This window comes from Pleurodeles waltl, chromosome 9, assembly GCF_031143425.1.
Source record: "Pleurodeles waltl isolate 20211129_DDA chromosome 9, aPleWal1.hap1.20221129, whole genome shotgun sequence".
NCBI classification, from domain to species: Eukaryota; Metazoa; Chordata; class Amphibia; order Caudata; family Salamandridae; genus Pleurodeles; species Pleurodeles waltl.
Window position 1 is genome coordinate 749013617 of NC_090448.1, and position 17000 is coordinate 749030616.

Consider the following 17000-nt stretch of genomic DNA (forward strand, 5'->3'; position numbering starts at 1 on the left):
AAGAAACCATTTGAAATGGCCTCTTTTCACCAGTTATCCATACTGAACTGAGATTATAAAATCTTACCTAAGGTCCTGTGAGGAGAGTCTCCAATGTTCTATTTGATCTAAGTCACCATGATCAGTCAGAGTTTGTACCTCGCATATATATCTAACCTTATATTAGGCTGTGGGATCATCTGAATGGTACTGGCTTTTATTAGCCAATCGTCTAGATATGAGAAAACATATATGTGTTGCCTTCTGAGGAATGCCACTACTACTGCCAGCATTTTGTGAATACTCTTGGGGCTGTTGTCACCCCGAATGGTAGTACTTTGAATTGGAAATGCTTTCCTGCAATGACAAATCATAGGTATTTGCAGTGTGCTAGATGTATGGGAATATGGAAATAAGCATCTTTGAGATCTAGTGCTGTCATGTAATCTCCTTGCTGTAACAGAGGAATAACATCTTTCAGAGTGACCATGTGTAAATGCTTTGAAAGTATGTATAGATTTAGAGGCAGAGATCTAGGACTGGTCTTCAGGATTCGTCCTTTTTGGGTTTAAGGAAGTACAGTGAATATACTCATAACCCTTGTTGAGATGGAGGAACTGGTGCTATAGCCCCTTTGAGAAGAAGGGATAGTACCTCAGAACAAAATGGTCTTGAAAGAGTTAGTGGAAACAAGAAGGAATATTTGGTGGAGTGGAAGTGAGTTCTAGATAATAGCTATGTTGGATAATAGATAGAACCCACTTGTCTGTGGTGATATTGTACCATTGTGGATAAAGGTTTACCAGTCTTCCTCCCACAGGAGATGTATGCCTGTGAGGATTTGTAAAAAGTCACTGTTTTGTGGTAAGAGAAGACCCTTTAGAGGCAGATGTTTTACATCTTCCTCGGTTGTTTGATCCTATATATGATCATCTAAAGGAACCTCTATTATAGAAATGCTCTCCCCGTTTTTGTTGTGCGGTGGAGGGCTCTGTGGTTGATGGTTTGAAACCACCTCTAAATTGTGTCATATGAAAAGTACCCTTGGTGCCTGTGTGCTCTACATGGCACTTTTAAAAATGCAATTTGAATTAGCAGTAATTGCATTTCCGAAATGCCCAGTTCACATTTAGGAAATGTATGATACATGTGCATAGGCAATCGCAAATAGGTATTACCTATTTAGAGAATTGCTATTTTATCAATTCCTTAAATTGCACTGCGAATGCATTTCATAAATCCTGAAAGGCTCTTTTGCATGTGCAAACGTTGGAATTTTGCGATTCGCACAGTTTGCGAATGCAAAATTGTTTGATACATCTGGCCGTTAGTGATTACAGCTTTTGGTTTTACTCGCACCAACTATGTCAGCTCCGAAATGGGTAGTGATCTTATCAGCTCCTAAGTGGAAACGACCAATTTTCACCTCAATACCGAAACAGATTGGGAGGTCTGTTTGGTCGGTGCCGAATGCACTTTGGTCTTTTGAGTTTTCGGTGCCAAACCGATGGAAGGGGCATCCTAATGTGTTTTTCGGGTCCTACCATGGCCCAAGGGCAGTGGAGGACCATTGTAGGAAAGTAGCCTCTTTCTAAGCATGGTTACCCCCTTTTTCTGCCTGGTGTCAGTGTGTTTGACTGTGTCTACTGGGATCCTGCTTACCATGACCCCAGTAGTTTTGCTCTCTCCTGTAAAGTGCCTTTTTCTTCCCACAATTGGCATTCTGGTCCCCCCATGTAAGTCCCTAGTATATGGTACCTATGTACCCAGGGCATTGGGATTCCAGGGGATTCCTATGGGCCATAGGGAGCCACGCAAAGGGTTCTGCAGGCATGCCATTGCAGTCTGCGTGAAACGGGTGCATGCACCCCTTTTCACTACAGGTTACTTCACCAGGTCACTGTATGTCACCCCATGGTAGGCCCTCTAAGCCCAGCGGGCAGGGTGCAGGTACCAGAGTGTGAGGGCACCCATGCACTAACAGAGGTGCCCCCACAAACTCCAGATCCATTTTCCTGGACTTTGTGGGTGCGGGGATGCCATTTTACGCGTGTACTGGGCATAGGTCACCACAAGTACAAACATGTGGGAATCATACACCAATACGGTTGCAAGTACTGTAAGTATGATTCCATGCTCTCTGGGGGCTCCTTAGAGGACCCCCATCATTGCGACTACCAGTCTTACATGGTTTTCCGGGCAGCCCAAGCTACTGCCACCCCTCAGACAGGTTTCTGCCCTCCTGCTGCTTGATCTGATCAAGCCCAGAAATGCAGAACAAAGGATTTCCTATGGGAGAGGGAGGTAACACCCTCTCCCTTTGGAAATAGGTGCGACTGGCTTGGGGGGGGGGGGTAACCTCCCCAAGCCACTGGTATGCTTTGAAGGTAAAATTTGGTGCCCTCCGTGCATAGACCAGTCCACACCGGTAAAGGGAGCCGCCCCAGTCCCTGCTCTAGCACAAAACTGGACAATGGAAAGGGGAGTGAGCACTCCCCTGTCCATCACCCCCTCAAGGGTGGTGATCAGAGCTACTCCAGAGGGTCCCTGGGTTCTGACATCTTGTTTCCAAGGTTGGCAGGGAACTCTAGGAACACCTGACTGGCCAGTCTAGGCAGGTGACGTCAGAGTCCCCTCCTGATAGGTGCTTACCTGGTTAGGTGACCAATCCCCCTTTCAGGGCCATTTAGGGTCTCTCTCTTGGGTGGGTCCTCAGATTCGGCTTGCAAGACTCCAGCAGGATTCCTCTGCAACCTCCTCTGACTTCTGACCACTGGAACAGCGACTGGACCCTCCAGGAACCGACAACGCTGCAAGCAACGAAGGAGACACTTCTGAAACTTTGTTTCCATGGCTCCTGGCAGCTTTGCAACATTTCCCCAGCCATGCCTCCTCCGAAGACAGCAAATCTTCTGCCTGCACAAGTAGAAGGAATCTCCCTTGGTGTGAAGGAGTCACTCCCATGAAACCGCAGGTACCTAAGCAAACTACCAACGGCTGCATGGATCTCCCCTCATCTTGAGCTGCATGGATCCTGGATCACGGGTGGTGGTCCGGAGTAGTCCTCTTAGTCCTCTCTGCCAGCTGTCCAACTTTGTTGGAGGTAAGCCTTCGCCTTTCTACGCAGGACAGTATCCCCGTGCAAAACGTCTTTTGAAGCTGCCAAGGCTTGTTGGCATCTCCTCTAAGGGATATTCAGGCAACGTGGAGCTCAAGCCCCCAAGCACTCCTTCCTGCAAAGCACAGTGTCCTGCCTGTTTCTCCGGCGGTGTGGGATCCACTTTTATAGTGCTGTGTGGGCTCCTTCTGCAACTCCTGTGTCCCTGTCCTGTGGGTGCTGCCTCTACTCCTGTGGCCCCTCTGCGATGCTGATGGTCCCCTGCGACTCCTCCTGGGTTGAGTCCTCCTGGGTCTTGCTGGTCCCCGGTAGCACCTTTTTTTCCACTAACCGCGAGTTGGCCTTTGCCAAGGCTTGTCGGTGGAATTCCTGCACCAACACCCATCTGCAATTTTCACTCCAGCATGGAACATCTTCTGCATCCATCAGGAACTCTTCTCCGGCTCCAGGGCTGCAGTGCTGACCTGTTCTTCATCACCGCCGATCAACTGCAACTACAGCTTGTGGGTAATAGCTCCTACTCCTCCTGGACTCTTGGACTTGGTCCCCTCTCTCCACAGGTCTTCTATCTTCAGGAAACCACTGCTGGAATGCTTGCAGTTTTCTCAGGGTGTCTTCTTTTCCTCCTTTTAAGGTGGTTTTAGGGAAAATTCAGTCACTGGGGGGTGTGGTGTTACTTACCTCTGTGGTTTTCTAGTACCCCCAGCTCCCCTCTACACATTCTACTTACCTAGGTGGGGGGGGGGGGGGGGGGTCCTGAGTTTGCATTGCATTTTTTTAGTATATGGTTTGGGCTACCCCTAGGGTCACTATTGTTGGTTATTGCTATTTGCACTGTTTTCTAACCTTTTCTATGCCTATTTCTGATTGCTAGTGGATATATTTAGTGTATTACTTACCTTCTATGGGAGAATTTCCCTTCTAGTATTTTGTGGTACTGTGTTCCAAAAATAAAGTACCTTTATTTTGTACAACTGAGTATTTTCTTTCATGTGTGTAAGTGCTGTGTGACTACAATGGTATTGCATGAGCTGTGCATGTCTCCTAGATAAGCCTTGACTGCTCATCCACAGCTACCTCTAGAGAGCCTGGCTTCTAGACACTGCCTACACTTCACAAAGAGGGGAAAGCCGGACCTGGTATAAGGTGTAAGTACCTTGTGTACCCATCACACAATATGCCAGCTTCCTACAACCGACGGCCAATGCAGGAGTCTTTTTAACAGTCTTTGGTTGGTGCAATGGTGCTGTTGTACTCATGTACTGTGACAGTGGGATGGATTGGCTCTCGACATCGGAGTCTTGAGTCAGAGTCCCGAATGGAGAAGGCTGAGTGGTGTCCTATTTCTTTCTGCATGTGCTCCTCTCCGAAGATGTCTGGTATGCCTTCTGTTGCTTTTGACGGCATTTCTGGTCGATGCGCCCTCTGGTCCTAGAGAGTCTTCAACCAAAAAAATCTACAGGTGTTGCAGGTCTCTTCTCTGTGATGCAGAGACAGACACAAATTACACACCAAGTGTTGATCTGTGTAGGGAAACTTGGAGCGACACAGAGGACAGAACCGAAACAGTTTTCGTTCCATCAGTCTATCATTCTCTGAATACAATTGACAAAAGTAGGCCCAAAAAAGGGTGTGGACGTCCCTGAGGGCGATAAATCAACCCAGACGATAGAAAATGGATTGACTATTAATAGGATAGAAAACATGATCGAAAACTACACAGACTTTGATAGAAAGGAAGAAATAAAGTTCAGAAGATACCAAACTGAGATTCACTGGAGCGAGAGGAAACACCTCAGAACCCGATGGCGGAAAGAAAACAATCTAACAAAGGACTCATGCTCATGCACAGTATCACCGAGAGGAGGAGTCACTCAATCTTGTGACTGGAAAATATTCTTTGAAGAAAAACACCTTGTAGCACTCCGAGCCCAACACTAGATGGCGGATTTATTCAATGCTTGTGTATCTACAGCTACACATGCCATCGGACTTAGGCAGTCAAAGTAATCAGTTACATGCTTTTATTTTTTATTATTTATGCTTTTCAACACAGTTTAATACAGAAAGCAATTGCATCATCGTACAGCAGTTGTTGACATAGCACTCATGATTACACGTTTCCGTCCAGGGCCTACATATCTCCTATAACAGGAGTCACAGCAACACAGCTGTTTTTCGAATAACTATAGCCCTCCTCTTTCTGTCCATTCCCCCCTAGACAAGCTGTAGAGCACAGTAACCCATAGGCTCCCGGGAGCATTTGCATATACTTAAAGTTTATCTGCCCTCCCTTACACAAGTCACTCTCCCTCCTGTTCGCCAGTTTCTTTGCCGATCAGATATTGTTTATAAGTGTCCCAGTACTGCGCAGGCCTACTGGCTGGGGAGATCAATTCATTATATGTGTCCATTTGCGTGTTACAATACACCATATCCCTTCTATTGTCAGCACCGGAACCCAATCCCAGCGCATTGCTATGCGATTCTCAGCCAGCAGCAGCCGGATAGCTATCAACCATCAGATCGGTTTCGGTATGTCTCTGTCCCAGCCAAGCAATGCCAGAACCGGATCGCTGCCCAACTGATGCCCACCAATGCCCTGCAGCTCTACAAACACCAGCCCCCAAAACCGCTGTATACCTGCGCAGGGCCAAGAAATATGAAAAAATCCCACTTGGTCTTCTCCACATCTAGGACAAGTGGCCTCCGTACGCAGCACATTTCTATAGAGTTTAAGGGGTGTATAATATACCCTGTTTATATATTTAAAATGTATCAAGCGGTGTCTGCCATTCAAAGAGACCGTACGGGTCAAGGAGCAGCAGTATTGCCACTGGTCAACCGTTCGCTGTAACCCCAAATCCCTCTGCCACTCAATTCTAGCTTTTGTCAGCTTGTGTATACGTGTCTTCTGTACGTGTGCCAGGGCTGCTCGTCTGTGATAACCATAGAGAGGGACTGCAAACCTGGGGGTTCCTGCACGTCCTCCCCAGAAGTGCAGTCATAGCATGGCTGGCTCTGTAAAACTGGTACCGCAGCAGTGGGGTTGGCTCATCCACCCACTCTACCGCCATGTCCCATATACTCATGACACCCTCCCTAAAAAAAATCTCCCATTGTGGTAATATTCAATTTATGCATGGCCTTTACCATACTTTTATCACGCCACAATGCATACCATGCACACCAATCCAAAGGCACATATGGGGAGTACAGCAAAGTGAGCCGCTTTCTGTACAGGAGGCCATGCCAAGCTTGTGAAGTACTATTCAGTAACGTGAATTCCCGTAGCAATGGATCCAGGGCCGCTAGCTCACGTTCTATTTTCAAAATAGCAGTTCGGGAGAACCATGTATCCAGGTGTGGGCGAATGCAGCATGGGCGACCATGTAATATAACTCCAGATCAAGAGCGTTAAGTCTTCCCAACTCGTATGGTAGGGTCAGGGTCCACCATTTGACTCTCGGCTGCTTTCCTGCCAATGCTAGCTTAGTAAGTAGCGCTCTCAAGATTGCAAAAAATGCTCTCGGCCACAGCATAGGGATGTTCTGACAAAAGGAACAAAAACCTAGGGAGCAACACCATTTTCTGTGGACCACCAGTGATGGCGGCAGCCTGACCAACCTCACCACATCGCCTGCCAGTGCCTTAAGCGCAACATCGTTGGTTATCTGCAATCGCTCTCTTAGGGTCTGTATGAACTTTAATACCCATGTATCGAACCAAACCCATCTCCAACCGGCGTCAGGGGAAACACAACTGACTTACTCCAATTGATCCAGAGACGTGAAAGAGTGCCATATTTTATCATCTCACGTAATATCGGTGCTACATCGGTGGGTGTCAAATATATAATAGCACCAGACTATAATTCTGGAAACGAAGACCTCGGTGGCTGTGGTACTCCCGCAAAGCGCACGCCAGCAGCTCCACCACAATCGCATACAATAGAGGCGACGGCGGACACCTCTGTCTGGTGCCACTAATAATATGAAAGGCGAACATAACTACCCTGTTAATTTTGACCCTGGCCAATGGTTCCCCGTACAGTGTCAACACTAATTTCAGAAAGATATCCCCCACTCCCGTCCGATGCAGCACCTCTTTCATAAAATGCCACTCCACTGAATCAAAGACCTTCTCAGCATCTAAGAAGACCGCCACGGCCTTCGTCTCTGGGTTTACATTTTGCATCGCTCCAAACAATGTATGAAGGTTCGCAGTAAGACTGCGGCCCGGAACAAACCCAACTGCTCCGGCTTAAACAATTTTGGTAGCAGTTTAGCTAGGCGATCCACCAGTATCTTAGCATAGATTTTGGGGACAACATTTATTAATGACAACAGGCGGTAGGACTAGCACTGTTTTGGGGGCTTGCCAGGCTTTAACAGCGCAATCAGCATCGCTCCCGCATTGAAGGCGGCATAAGAACGCCCTCCATCATTTCTGCATATACTTCTCTCAGGTGTGGGAACAGTATGTCCTTAAAAGCCTTATAAAACCATACTGTAAGCCCATCAGGACCCGGACCTTTTCCCTCCGCCTTGCCCCCCGGACCCCACCCATCTCCTCGAGGGTCAGAGGGGCCATAAGAGAGAGACTGTCTGTTTCCGTCAACCATCACAATTCTATGTGTAGCAAGTAATCCAACAGAGCCTCCGGATCCGGGGTAATCTTAGAGGTATAGAGAGTCATAGTATTCACGTTCGCCAACGCCACCCCCGGCCTCTCACCCTCCCCATACACACGGGCTGTGGCATATTTCCCCATGTGCTGAATCTCAGTGAGTGCCGTGTCTTGAAATTCCACCAGTTTGGCACACATGCAACCCAAGATCCGGCCATCAGATTTGTGTAGGTGTTCCTGCTCTAGTTGGGCGAGCTCCTCTTCCAGAGAGTCCAAACGCCCTCTAATCGACCTCAGAATCCCAGCGTGCTTAGCTATGGTTATACCTCTTATGTATACCTTGAATGTTTCCCACACAGTGCGCATGCTATTCACCGAGCCTTTGTTGATCTGAAAAAAGTCCTTATGGCAGCAGCTAACTGAAATACCGAATCAAGTAGCGAGTATGGGGGGGAACCTCCATGTAAACGGGGGGACCAGCCGCAGTCGCAAGGTCATCACCAATGGGCCCAGAGAGTGATCGGAGTACATCCTGGGCCAGGGGGCTTCCATCTGCAAGCTACCCAGCAGACTCTGAGAAACCAGCCAAAAATCAATTTGCGTGTATAAGTTATGTGCAGCTGAGTAGTCGGTGTATCCCCCTCTCAGTAGGATGCCTACCTCTCCATACGTCCACCAGTCCCAGCTCCGCTGCTACCTCTGCCACTGTAGCCAGTTTCCTATACACGCTCTCAGGTCTATCGATTGAAGGGTTTAATGTGCAATTAAAGTCCCCTTCCCAAATCTGCGGGAGACTCCCCAGGTGCCTGCCCTGGCAGCTAAGTCATAACAGAATTGGGGGTTGTCAAAATTAGGGCCATAAATCCCGACTGGGAGAAACGTGGCAGCCCCCACTGCATCTCACCACAATGTACCTGCCACCAGGGTCTGTTTCGATCTCCTGGAGACAGAGACCAGAGGACCACAAAGCCCAAACCAACACCCCTCACGGATGGGATGTAAACCCTGCTGCCAAGATTTGCCCTTGCTTCTCCCCTAGGGGCACGCATAGGTCTACCCGGTGCCAAGTGCATTTCCTGCATAAGAGCTATATCCACTTTGTGTCGCTGTAAATAGGCCACCACCTTACGCACCTTCTGAGCATCATTTAAACCTTGCACATTCCACGTCACCATTCGTATCATATTCAGGCCCTTGCTTGTGTTTGGTATTGAACTAGGATGCGCCATTAACTACGAAATGCATACAATCCTGTATCTAACCTTTTGCGCGAGTGAATATGCAATTGCTTAACTGAAACATAAGAAACAAAAAACTTTTAGAGCCCTTAACTCCCTCAAAATCCACCCCCCACCCACATCAGGCATTGTCCCAACCCCCCTAGGTGAAGTCATACTTCCCACCCAGCCTTAAATCAAAACAATCTTTTCCTGGTTCTACAAGTGTTCCACACGCTCGGGTGGATGTTGCCAAGCTGTTCTATTCATCTCTTTAATGCCAGCCACCTACGGTAGTATATTGATCAAAACAGTTGTATACTGAAAAACATGTACTCAAAGATCCCCTTAGGTCTAAGTTTATTGTCTGATGCCACTGCCACTTGCCAACGATCCACTAGGCCGCTCCTCTCACCACTTCTGTTCAGCTTAGTGTCTTATCTCCAGTCCCGTGCATCTCGTGTCTATCATGCACCAGGTATCTGTCCCAAGCCCATCTGCAGGTATGCACAGTTCAGTTATATCCATTTCGTGAGTGTAAGGAATCCCCAAGGTGCCTCCTATGTTATCTGTCAGCATCCCCAGGGATTAGGGTTAAATCATATCTCTATTCTTGGTTAAACCTTCATGTTTCTAAGTAAACATAATGTGCTATTATACACAATTGGTTTTACCAATGCTTGTTTTACAAATGCTTGTTTGCTAATGTGAGCAGGTGTAGACATGTGCTTCTAATTGGGTGTGGTATAGACATGTGCTTCTAATTCGGTGTGGTGACTCATCTACATGTGTAAACACAACTGCTTTCCTGATTGACTATAAATAAGCAGAGTGAAGCATGTCTCCCTGCTTGGCTTTGTTTTACTTCCTGATCTCAGCATTTGACTTGGCAGTCCAGCCCCTGCTGTCCTCCTCATATTCAGGACCTTTGAGGCAATTCTTTTCTTCGTTACTGTGCCAGCTGACACCAGGCATTCCTCCAGCACTCCAGAAAAGACTGCAGCTAAGTGACTAGTATTCTCCAGGGAGTTTGTTCTTTGAGCGCCAAGCTTTCCTAGAACAGCTGGTATATTTCAGACCTCGTATTTTGGCAGAGTGCTTATCTTGAAGAGACTAATGCATTTATGAACATTCTACATTATTGTAGTTACTTGCCTAAATGTGCTTCAGGAAATCTGCTTGAGCTCAAGTACTACAAAAACTGACAGTGCAATTTTAAAAGGGCATTTACGTGACTTTTCTTTCTCTAATAGCTTAACTTTTGGATTTAAATTGTGTCATTGATGGCTGTATTTCAGCTTTGAGGAATTTGCTTTTTTTTTTTTTTTTTTTTTTTACACACACAGTGAAACCAAACCAAACTGTGCCACCCTAAATGTTTAAACCCATATTGGACATTTGTATTTCTTGGATTGTTTTTGTTCCTTCAAGTTTAACCCTATGCATGCAGGAAAGTTATATGTGATATAATGAATGCCCTTGTTCGTCTTTCTTGTGCATATTAAGTACAACCACAGTTCTAATTGTAGTGTGCAATAGTGAATCTCTGTGAAGCCAGCCCTAGTGTTGCAGTACTTATTGTTATGGTACTCAGTTTGGGTTTTTGGTAATGTAGTGTTAGTAATTGTGCCAATAGTTATTAATATCCAAGAAAAGTGCTGAAGCATCACAGTGTTCTTCTACCGCTCCCGTGCCCATATCAGAAAGAGAGATTTAGTTTCAAGGAAGTTGAGTGCACTAACTTTACTATCACTCTGTTAACAACGACCTGCCCCCCGAATATACAGGGTGCCTGGCTGGACCGGCAAGACTAGGCAGTGTTTTGTCTCTTTCTCTTTCACTCCCCCTTTCCTTTTGGGTTACCTGCCGGGGTTTCTGTGTCCACCAGGAAGTGGAGAGAGGTGTTCCAGGAGGTCAGGGGCATACCATCGCCCCTACAGACATCCTGCTTTTCAGGTGAGTGGCCCATCTCGACAGTGAGTTGGTGCCCACCGTGTCACGGTCTCTCCCTTAAGCCATCCTGCGCTTCAGGAATTGAGCAAGTTTTTATGGTCTGTGAAGAGGAGAGGCTTTCAGTCAACCATCACTCGCAACCTGGCCGGGTATGACATTCAGTTCTCCAAATGTAGATCTTGCAGCTACCTTTTTCCCGTAATAAACTGCTGCCGAGCCTCTTGTACTTGTGTAAAGTCCGGGTAAAGGGAGCCCACCATGCCCTCATGCTGTTGAGTTTTGAGTTTTCTAGCTCGTCGCAATACTGCATCGCAGTCTCTGTAGTTTAGTAGTTTGGCTATAATGGGACACGGAGGGGCACCCCAAAGACGGGTGGGTCACCAGGGAATAATGTGCTCTCTCCACCATGAACAAGCTTGAAAACGTGTCTCGCCCCAGCAGCTGGGCAAGCAGGCACTATGTATCCTTCCATATTTTCTATTGCAGTAGATTCAGCAATGCCCACTATGCGTAGGTTATTCCTGCGGGATCTAGCCTCCAAGTCATCCACTTTCGTCTGCAGGGCCGACAGCTCTTTGCCCATCTTAGCTTGACTGGTGGACATTGCTAACTGGCCATCCTCCACCCCCGAAATGCGCCTCTCCGACTGATCCAGCTGCTCTGCGTACTTATCCAGTCGCTCCGTCATTCTGTCCATTCTGTTGGAGAGGGAATCTATTTTACTGTCTATCTGGGTCAGGCTTTGCTGCATTGCTACTAAGATTTGCTGCAAATCCGGTTCCTCCCCCGATAACATATCAGTTCCTCCAGCCATGCCAGGTCTCTGCGCGGTCCCCCGCAGGGGTTTATGACTTACGCTAGTCAAACTGTAATTTGGCTTGAGTTTTGTCCGCCTTGCCCATGTTGCGCGCTCTTGTGGACATGTAGGTTGCGCTCGTTAGAAAGGCGCCACAGTGGGATACTTTCACGGTGTCAACGCTCGGAGGGCCGCAGGACCAGTCACCAGTTTTCGCACATCAGGAGGCTTCACCGCCCCCACCAGTTCGCCGTGCCTATAATGACCTCCGCCGTAACTCACCACCCAGGATACCTTCACTGGTTGTCACCTGCCCCCCAGTTGTGGGCCGTCCCACGTCACTTCAAATCTCTCTCAATCTCTCCCTCTCTCTCAATCTCAATCTCTCCCTCTCTCTCAATCTCCAGTTTTATAGGCGTTTGTCTTCGTCCTCCCAGGGTGGGTTTCCCCCCCCCCCCAAACGGGTCTAAGCCAACATTTTTGCATCAGTCACTGCCCACTCCAACTTCCGTTACATGCCCTGTCCAGCTGCTATTGTACTTTCCAGATTCTCCAGCCAGAGGAGCCACCAGTCAGGGCCGCCCCTCCTGCTGCGATTGCATCAGGGCCGCTTAAGAGGCACAACTGGTCCTGTGCTCTCCATTAAACTTCTCGGCGCCAGTCGACATGGGCCCCCACCTCCAGGGCACAATCTCTGGCAAAGGCCTAGATGATTAGGGGTGTCAGTTCTATAGGATCGTAAGATTACTGTGCGGATTTTGAGTTCATATTTTCTTTTAAGTCTTAATTTCGATTTCTACAATATCCTTATCAGATTGCATAATAGAAGGACACAAATAACATGACAAGCTGTTATAACATATACTAATTCATGAACATTATTTCTAAATAGTTCCTTCCATAGCGGACTTCAGTTTTAACAACCTTCAGCCAACACGTGTTTCGCGACGAGCTAGGCCACTTCTTCATGGCTGGAACTTTCCAATATAAATATTCAAATGAATTGTAAAGCTCTAGGTTTCAACCTGGTCAGTAAGACAAGTATACACAACATATACTCCAATCAAGGTTCCATTCACAGAGCCTATATGCACATAAGGATATATTTCACTTACATTAATTCATCTTTCATTTATAATTTTTTTCTTCACCCAAAAAAGCACTATAAATTACAATACATTACTATATGTCAATGCTCACAACAGCATTGATCATTTGTTTCTCAGCACAGCTATAATTGTGTTGCCATCTCATAATCAATGACTGTTAAACTGGAGGAATTTGCAGACGGCTTATCCAGATGCTCAAACAGTGGTAATAAAAAAACAAAAACAAATAGGGATACAGCTCCTAGAGGCTTAAGAAATCTCTTAAACTTGAAAGTCCCATGAAGATTCAGAAAAATGGTGGAATGCAGTTACTCTTAGACAGTATCTTGATATTAATGCATAGTCCTCTTCTAATTCTATTTATATCTTCCCCACTGTGGAAGATTTTTATCCCACCCAGGCAGAACATTGGGAGGGAAAACTTTCAGAAACATCCCATGATCTAGTGCTTATGTAAAAAGAACAGATAGAAATCAAAATTGAAAACATGAAAAAGGAGACTGACACACCCAGACAGGAAAGTAGATCTGAAACTTGAACGCACATGTACAAACTATGACATTTTAGAACAAATTCTTGCTAAATAGCAAGATAAAATTGAAGATAAAAAGAAAGCAATAGTTTTGAGAGATGAGACATTACAGATTTGGTTGTATATTTTCATTTGCAAGAAAATAGGACTCTAAATTTAGTAACCAAAAAACAATTGAAAGATTATCAGTAGAAAGTATGCATCCTCTAGTGCATCTAGTGCGGAATCCAGAGATGTGACTAATAAAGGTAGCAACGTGAATATCCATCGCTCTTTTTTAGAAGAACAGACAAGGATGTGACTCGCAGAAACTATCTAAAACAGGGAAAACAGATATTTTTAGTTCCAAATTCACAAATCTAGCCTGAATAATGACAAAGAAACAGATCACCATAGAACGGAAATCCCCTGCATGCGTCCCAGTGTCTGACTGAAAGAATTGGCTAAATGAGTAAAGTGAAAGCAACAACTGTTTCAGCACTCTAGCTAAATTCTTAAGTGCACGTTTGGCATCAATGTACAGTAGCAAAATAGGGGAGAATCGTACATGAGAAACCCAAACAGCCTGAAAAAGGCGTGCCAGTAAGTGGACAGTTAGAACAATATTTAGTTCAGCTCTTCAGTCGTGATATCCAATGAAATCCAATGAATATTCTTGGACAAATTTAAACAAATGGATTTTCTGAACATCAATTTAAAAAAAGATTTATTACCAACTGTAAACATTCAAGTCTAAACACTGTACAGCTAGGGTTCATTAGAGGGTTTTTACGGACATGAGCTGGTTGCTTGGCACCTATCACCTGCCGTATACAATGTCTGTTGACTATTTGAGTTCACTTCTTCAAAGTACATTTTAACACACATTGGTTATGCTATGTATGGCCTTGTGTCAATATCAATGACTGGTTTCAATGAGGGCTCAGTGTGGCACTTCAGTGGTTATTTCTTCTGGACGACTGCAGCATGGTCATGTACCCTACAGGTTATACTTAACATGCTGTCGCCTCTGCTAAAGTGTGTGATCTTTCCTGCAACTTGAAGAAGCTTTCTGAAACTCTACAAAGCCCCTGCTACATACGTTACTATCACAACCAAGGATTGGTTGAGAGAATACCCAACCCACTGCTAAAGTCCTCAATGCTTACTGCCATAGGTAGTACTTTTTCTGTCACTTTTAGTATTTGTTACTTTTGCAGTGAGTTTTCTAGGGGTGCTTCACTGCGTTGCCTTGTTTTGTACTGTGGACCACTTGCAGCTCAGCCAGTTCTGTACAAGTACTTGAATTCAGTTTATTAGACAATGACTCAGAAATAAATATAAAGCTGCATCAATGGTCTTTTAGTGAAATTAAAGTACCTAAGGAGAGTAATCACCATTCTTACCTGTGCCCCCAAGAACATGCATATCCAGCTGCTCAAGAAGATACATCACACAGGTATTCACTTGAGGCAGGAGTCCGAAGAGAAAGATAGCAGGGAAGCAAAGAGTAAAAACTGTATGAAAAACACAAAAACAAAGTTATTGTCCACAAAGCAAGTTTGAAATACTTCTTGACAAACACTGAAGAAACAAACTCCCTAGAATAGTGCTGGGTTGTAAGGAATAGGGCACGTCTAATGCAGAAGCAACAATGCTAATTAAAACCTAGGTGTAGTGATATTAGGGACATGCCCACTGTTCATAAAAAAGAGTGTTTAAATACCGGTAATACTGGCTTTGTAGCCTAAAGCATATTTTAGATTTATAGACAGAACATAATTTTGCAACCTGGTGGTTGTGCACAGAAGTGCTGGATTACAAACCTGTGGGAGTTGATGAGGTCAGGAGGGTAAAGAGGGAGTGAATGAGAACAAGTTTCCTACTGTTGACTGTCCCAGAACCATCTACTTGTGTTTTTCTAGACCTACACAATAGTGTATCTTGAATGTGTGTTTCAAAATCCATGTGGCTGCCTTGTAGATGCACTGGCCATAAATGGTAGTGTAGCCCATTAGTATTGTTTTGTCTGCCATTTGATATCACATCACCAAGTTATATCCTATTTCACAAGTCATCACAATCTGCTTATTTTGTGCATCTGTGGTGTGAGCAGCTTGCTCATTCATCTGGGTATTCTAAGACCTGTTTGTGTTAAAGACCTCAGTGCTCTGCATACCCCTCGGTGCCCTTAAACAAGAATGTAAGGGCACTGAGGGGTAGGCACGCCCCTTGACAAAGCTGGTTTTGTTCACGGCTGCCAGACAGCATGAGCACTAACCCCTGGGGGTCAGAAACTCATCTGTGGTGGCAGGCTGGTTACAACCAGTAAGTTAGCACACTAGTAGTTGATAAGTTTTCAGGGGGACACTTCTAAGGTACCCTTTGGGTGCATGTGTTAATAAATCCAACATTGGAATCAGTGTGGTTTTATTAATATGAGGCATTTGATACCAAACGCCATAGGTTTCAGTGAAGCCATTATGTAGCTGGGGAACTCGTTTTGATCAGTGTCCAGTAGGTACATTAAGATGGCTTCCCTGCTCACTTGTACTATCAGTAATTGAACAGGCCAGCGCAGGGGCTTATCCACTCATGCAGATATGTCCTCACATGTAATATAATGCACCCTGCCTTAGAGCTGTAAGGCCTGCTGTAGGGGTGACATACAGTGTTAGGGTATATGGTCACTTTTTAGAGCACCTTGTCACGCAGCCTGCAGTGGCAGTCTGGATGAGTTTGGTACTGGGTCCCATACAGTGGCACAAGCTATGCTGCAGCTCTTAGGGACTCTCTTTAGTACCTATGCCCTAGGTACCTGAGGTACCACTTACTAGGGACTTAGAGAGGTGATAAAGGCTTGGTCACTTAGGGAATCAAGTGACCAGTTGTCTTGTTTTTGGCGAAAGGAACACAGACCGTGGGACCTGGTTAGCAGAAACCCAGTGCATGTCAGTCAAACCTGCAATAAATATCAGGCAAAAAGTGGGGGCTACTGCAACAAAAACCCAGTTTCCTACAAGTGGTACTTAAACAGGACTGGAAGAGGCAGCACTGCGTCTATGTTTAAAATCACTGAAGATTAAAACGTAATCTGCAGTGTTTTTTTTAAAATAGGACTGCTCCCTCTCAGCCCAGTTTAAAGTATCATTATAGTGCTGATTTAATTCCACCGGTGGATTGGTGGAATTAATAAATTATTCAGCGTTAGATGAGTAACACGGAATGGGTAAATTACTCCAATTCTGCTGGCAGAATTAAAAATTCCACCCGCTCCTACTTTAAGCTAAGATGTTAGACTTCTGCCTTGAGTGCCTTATTTGCCCCCTCCACATCAATGGTACCAAAGGGTTTTTTGTCCCTTTGGGACCTCCTCTTCGAGGCTACCTTCCTCTCCTTCTACTTTCAAGCTTGGTCATTAACAGACATTGAGAATACATACTTCAGCACCTCTGTCACAGTGAACTTGTCTTTGGACCAGACAGGATGGAAAGTAACTTAAGCTCCTTCAACGGAAGATTTTTTTCAGCATCAAAGTCTTCGAAAGTATTTTAGTTTGGGACACCGTAGACGTAAGGTGGCGCGGGGGAAATTTCCACACGGTCTGAGTGTGCCTACTGTTTGCCCTAAGCTCCCTCAGCTTCAATTTCATCCTCCTCTGAAAAACCCATCACCTCCACTGACAGTG

General features: G+C 45.7%; 1 protein-coding gene across 3 annotated transcripts in view; it reads right to left on the reverse strand.

Moving 5' to 3' along the window:
• Positions 1-17000, reverse strand: part of PCNX3 (pecanex 3) — a 707803-nt gene that overhangs the window by 442044 nt on the left and 248759 nt on the right. For all 3 annotated transcript variants that reach the window (XM_069207883.1, XM_069207884.1, XM_069207882.1), the window contains one exon: positions 14719-14829. In XM_069207883.1, the coding sequence (XP_069063984.1) occupies positions 14719-14829 (111 nt within the window). The remainder of the gene's footprint in view (positions 1-14718; positions 14830-17000) is intronic.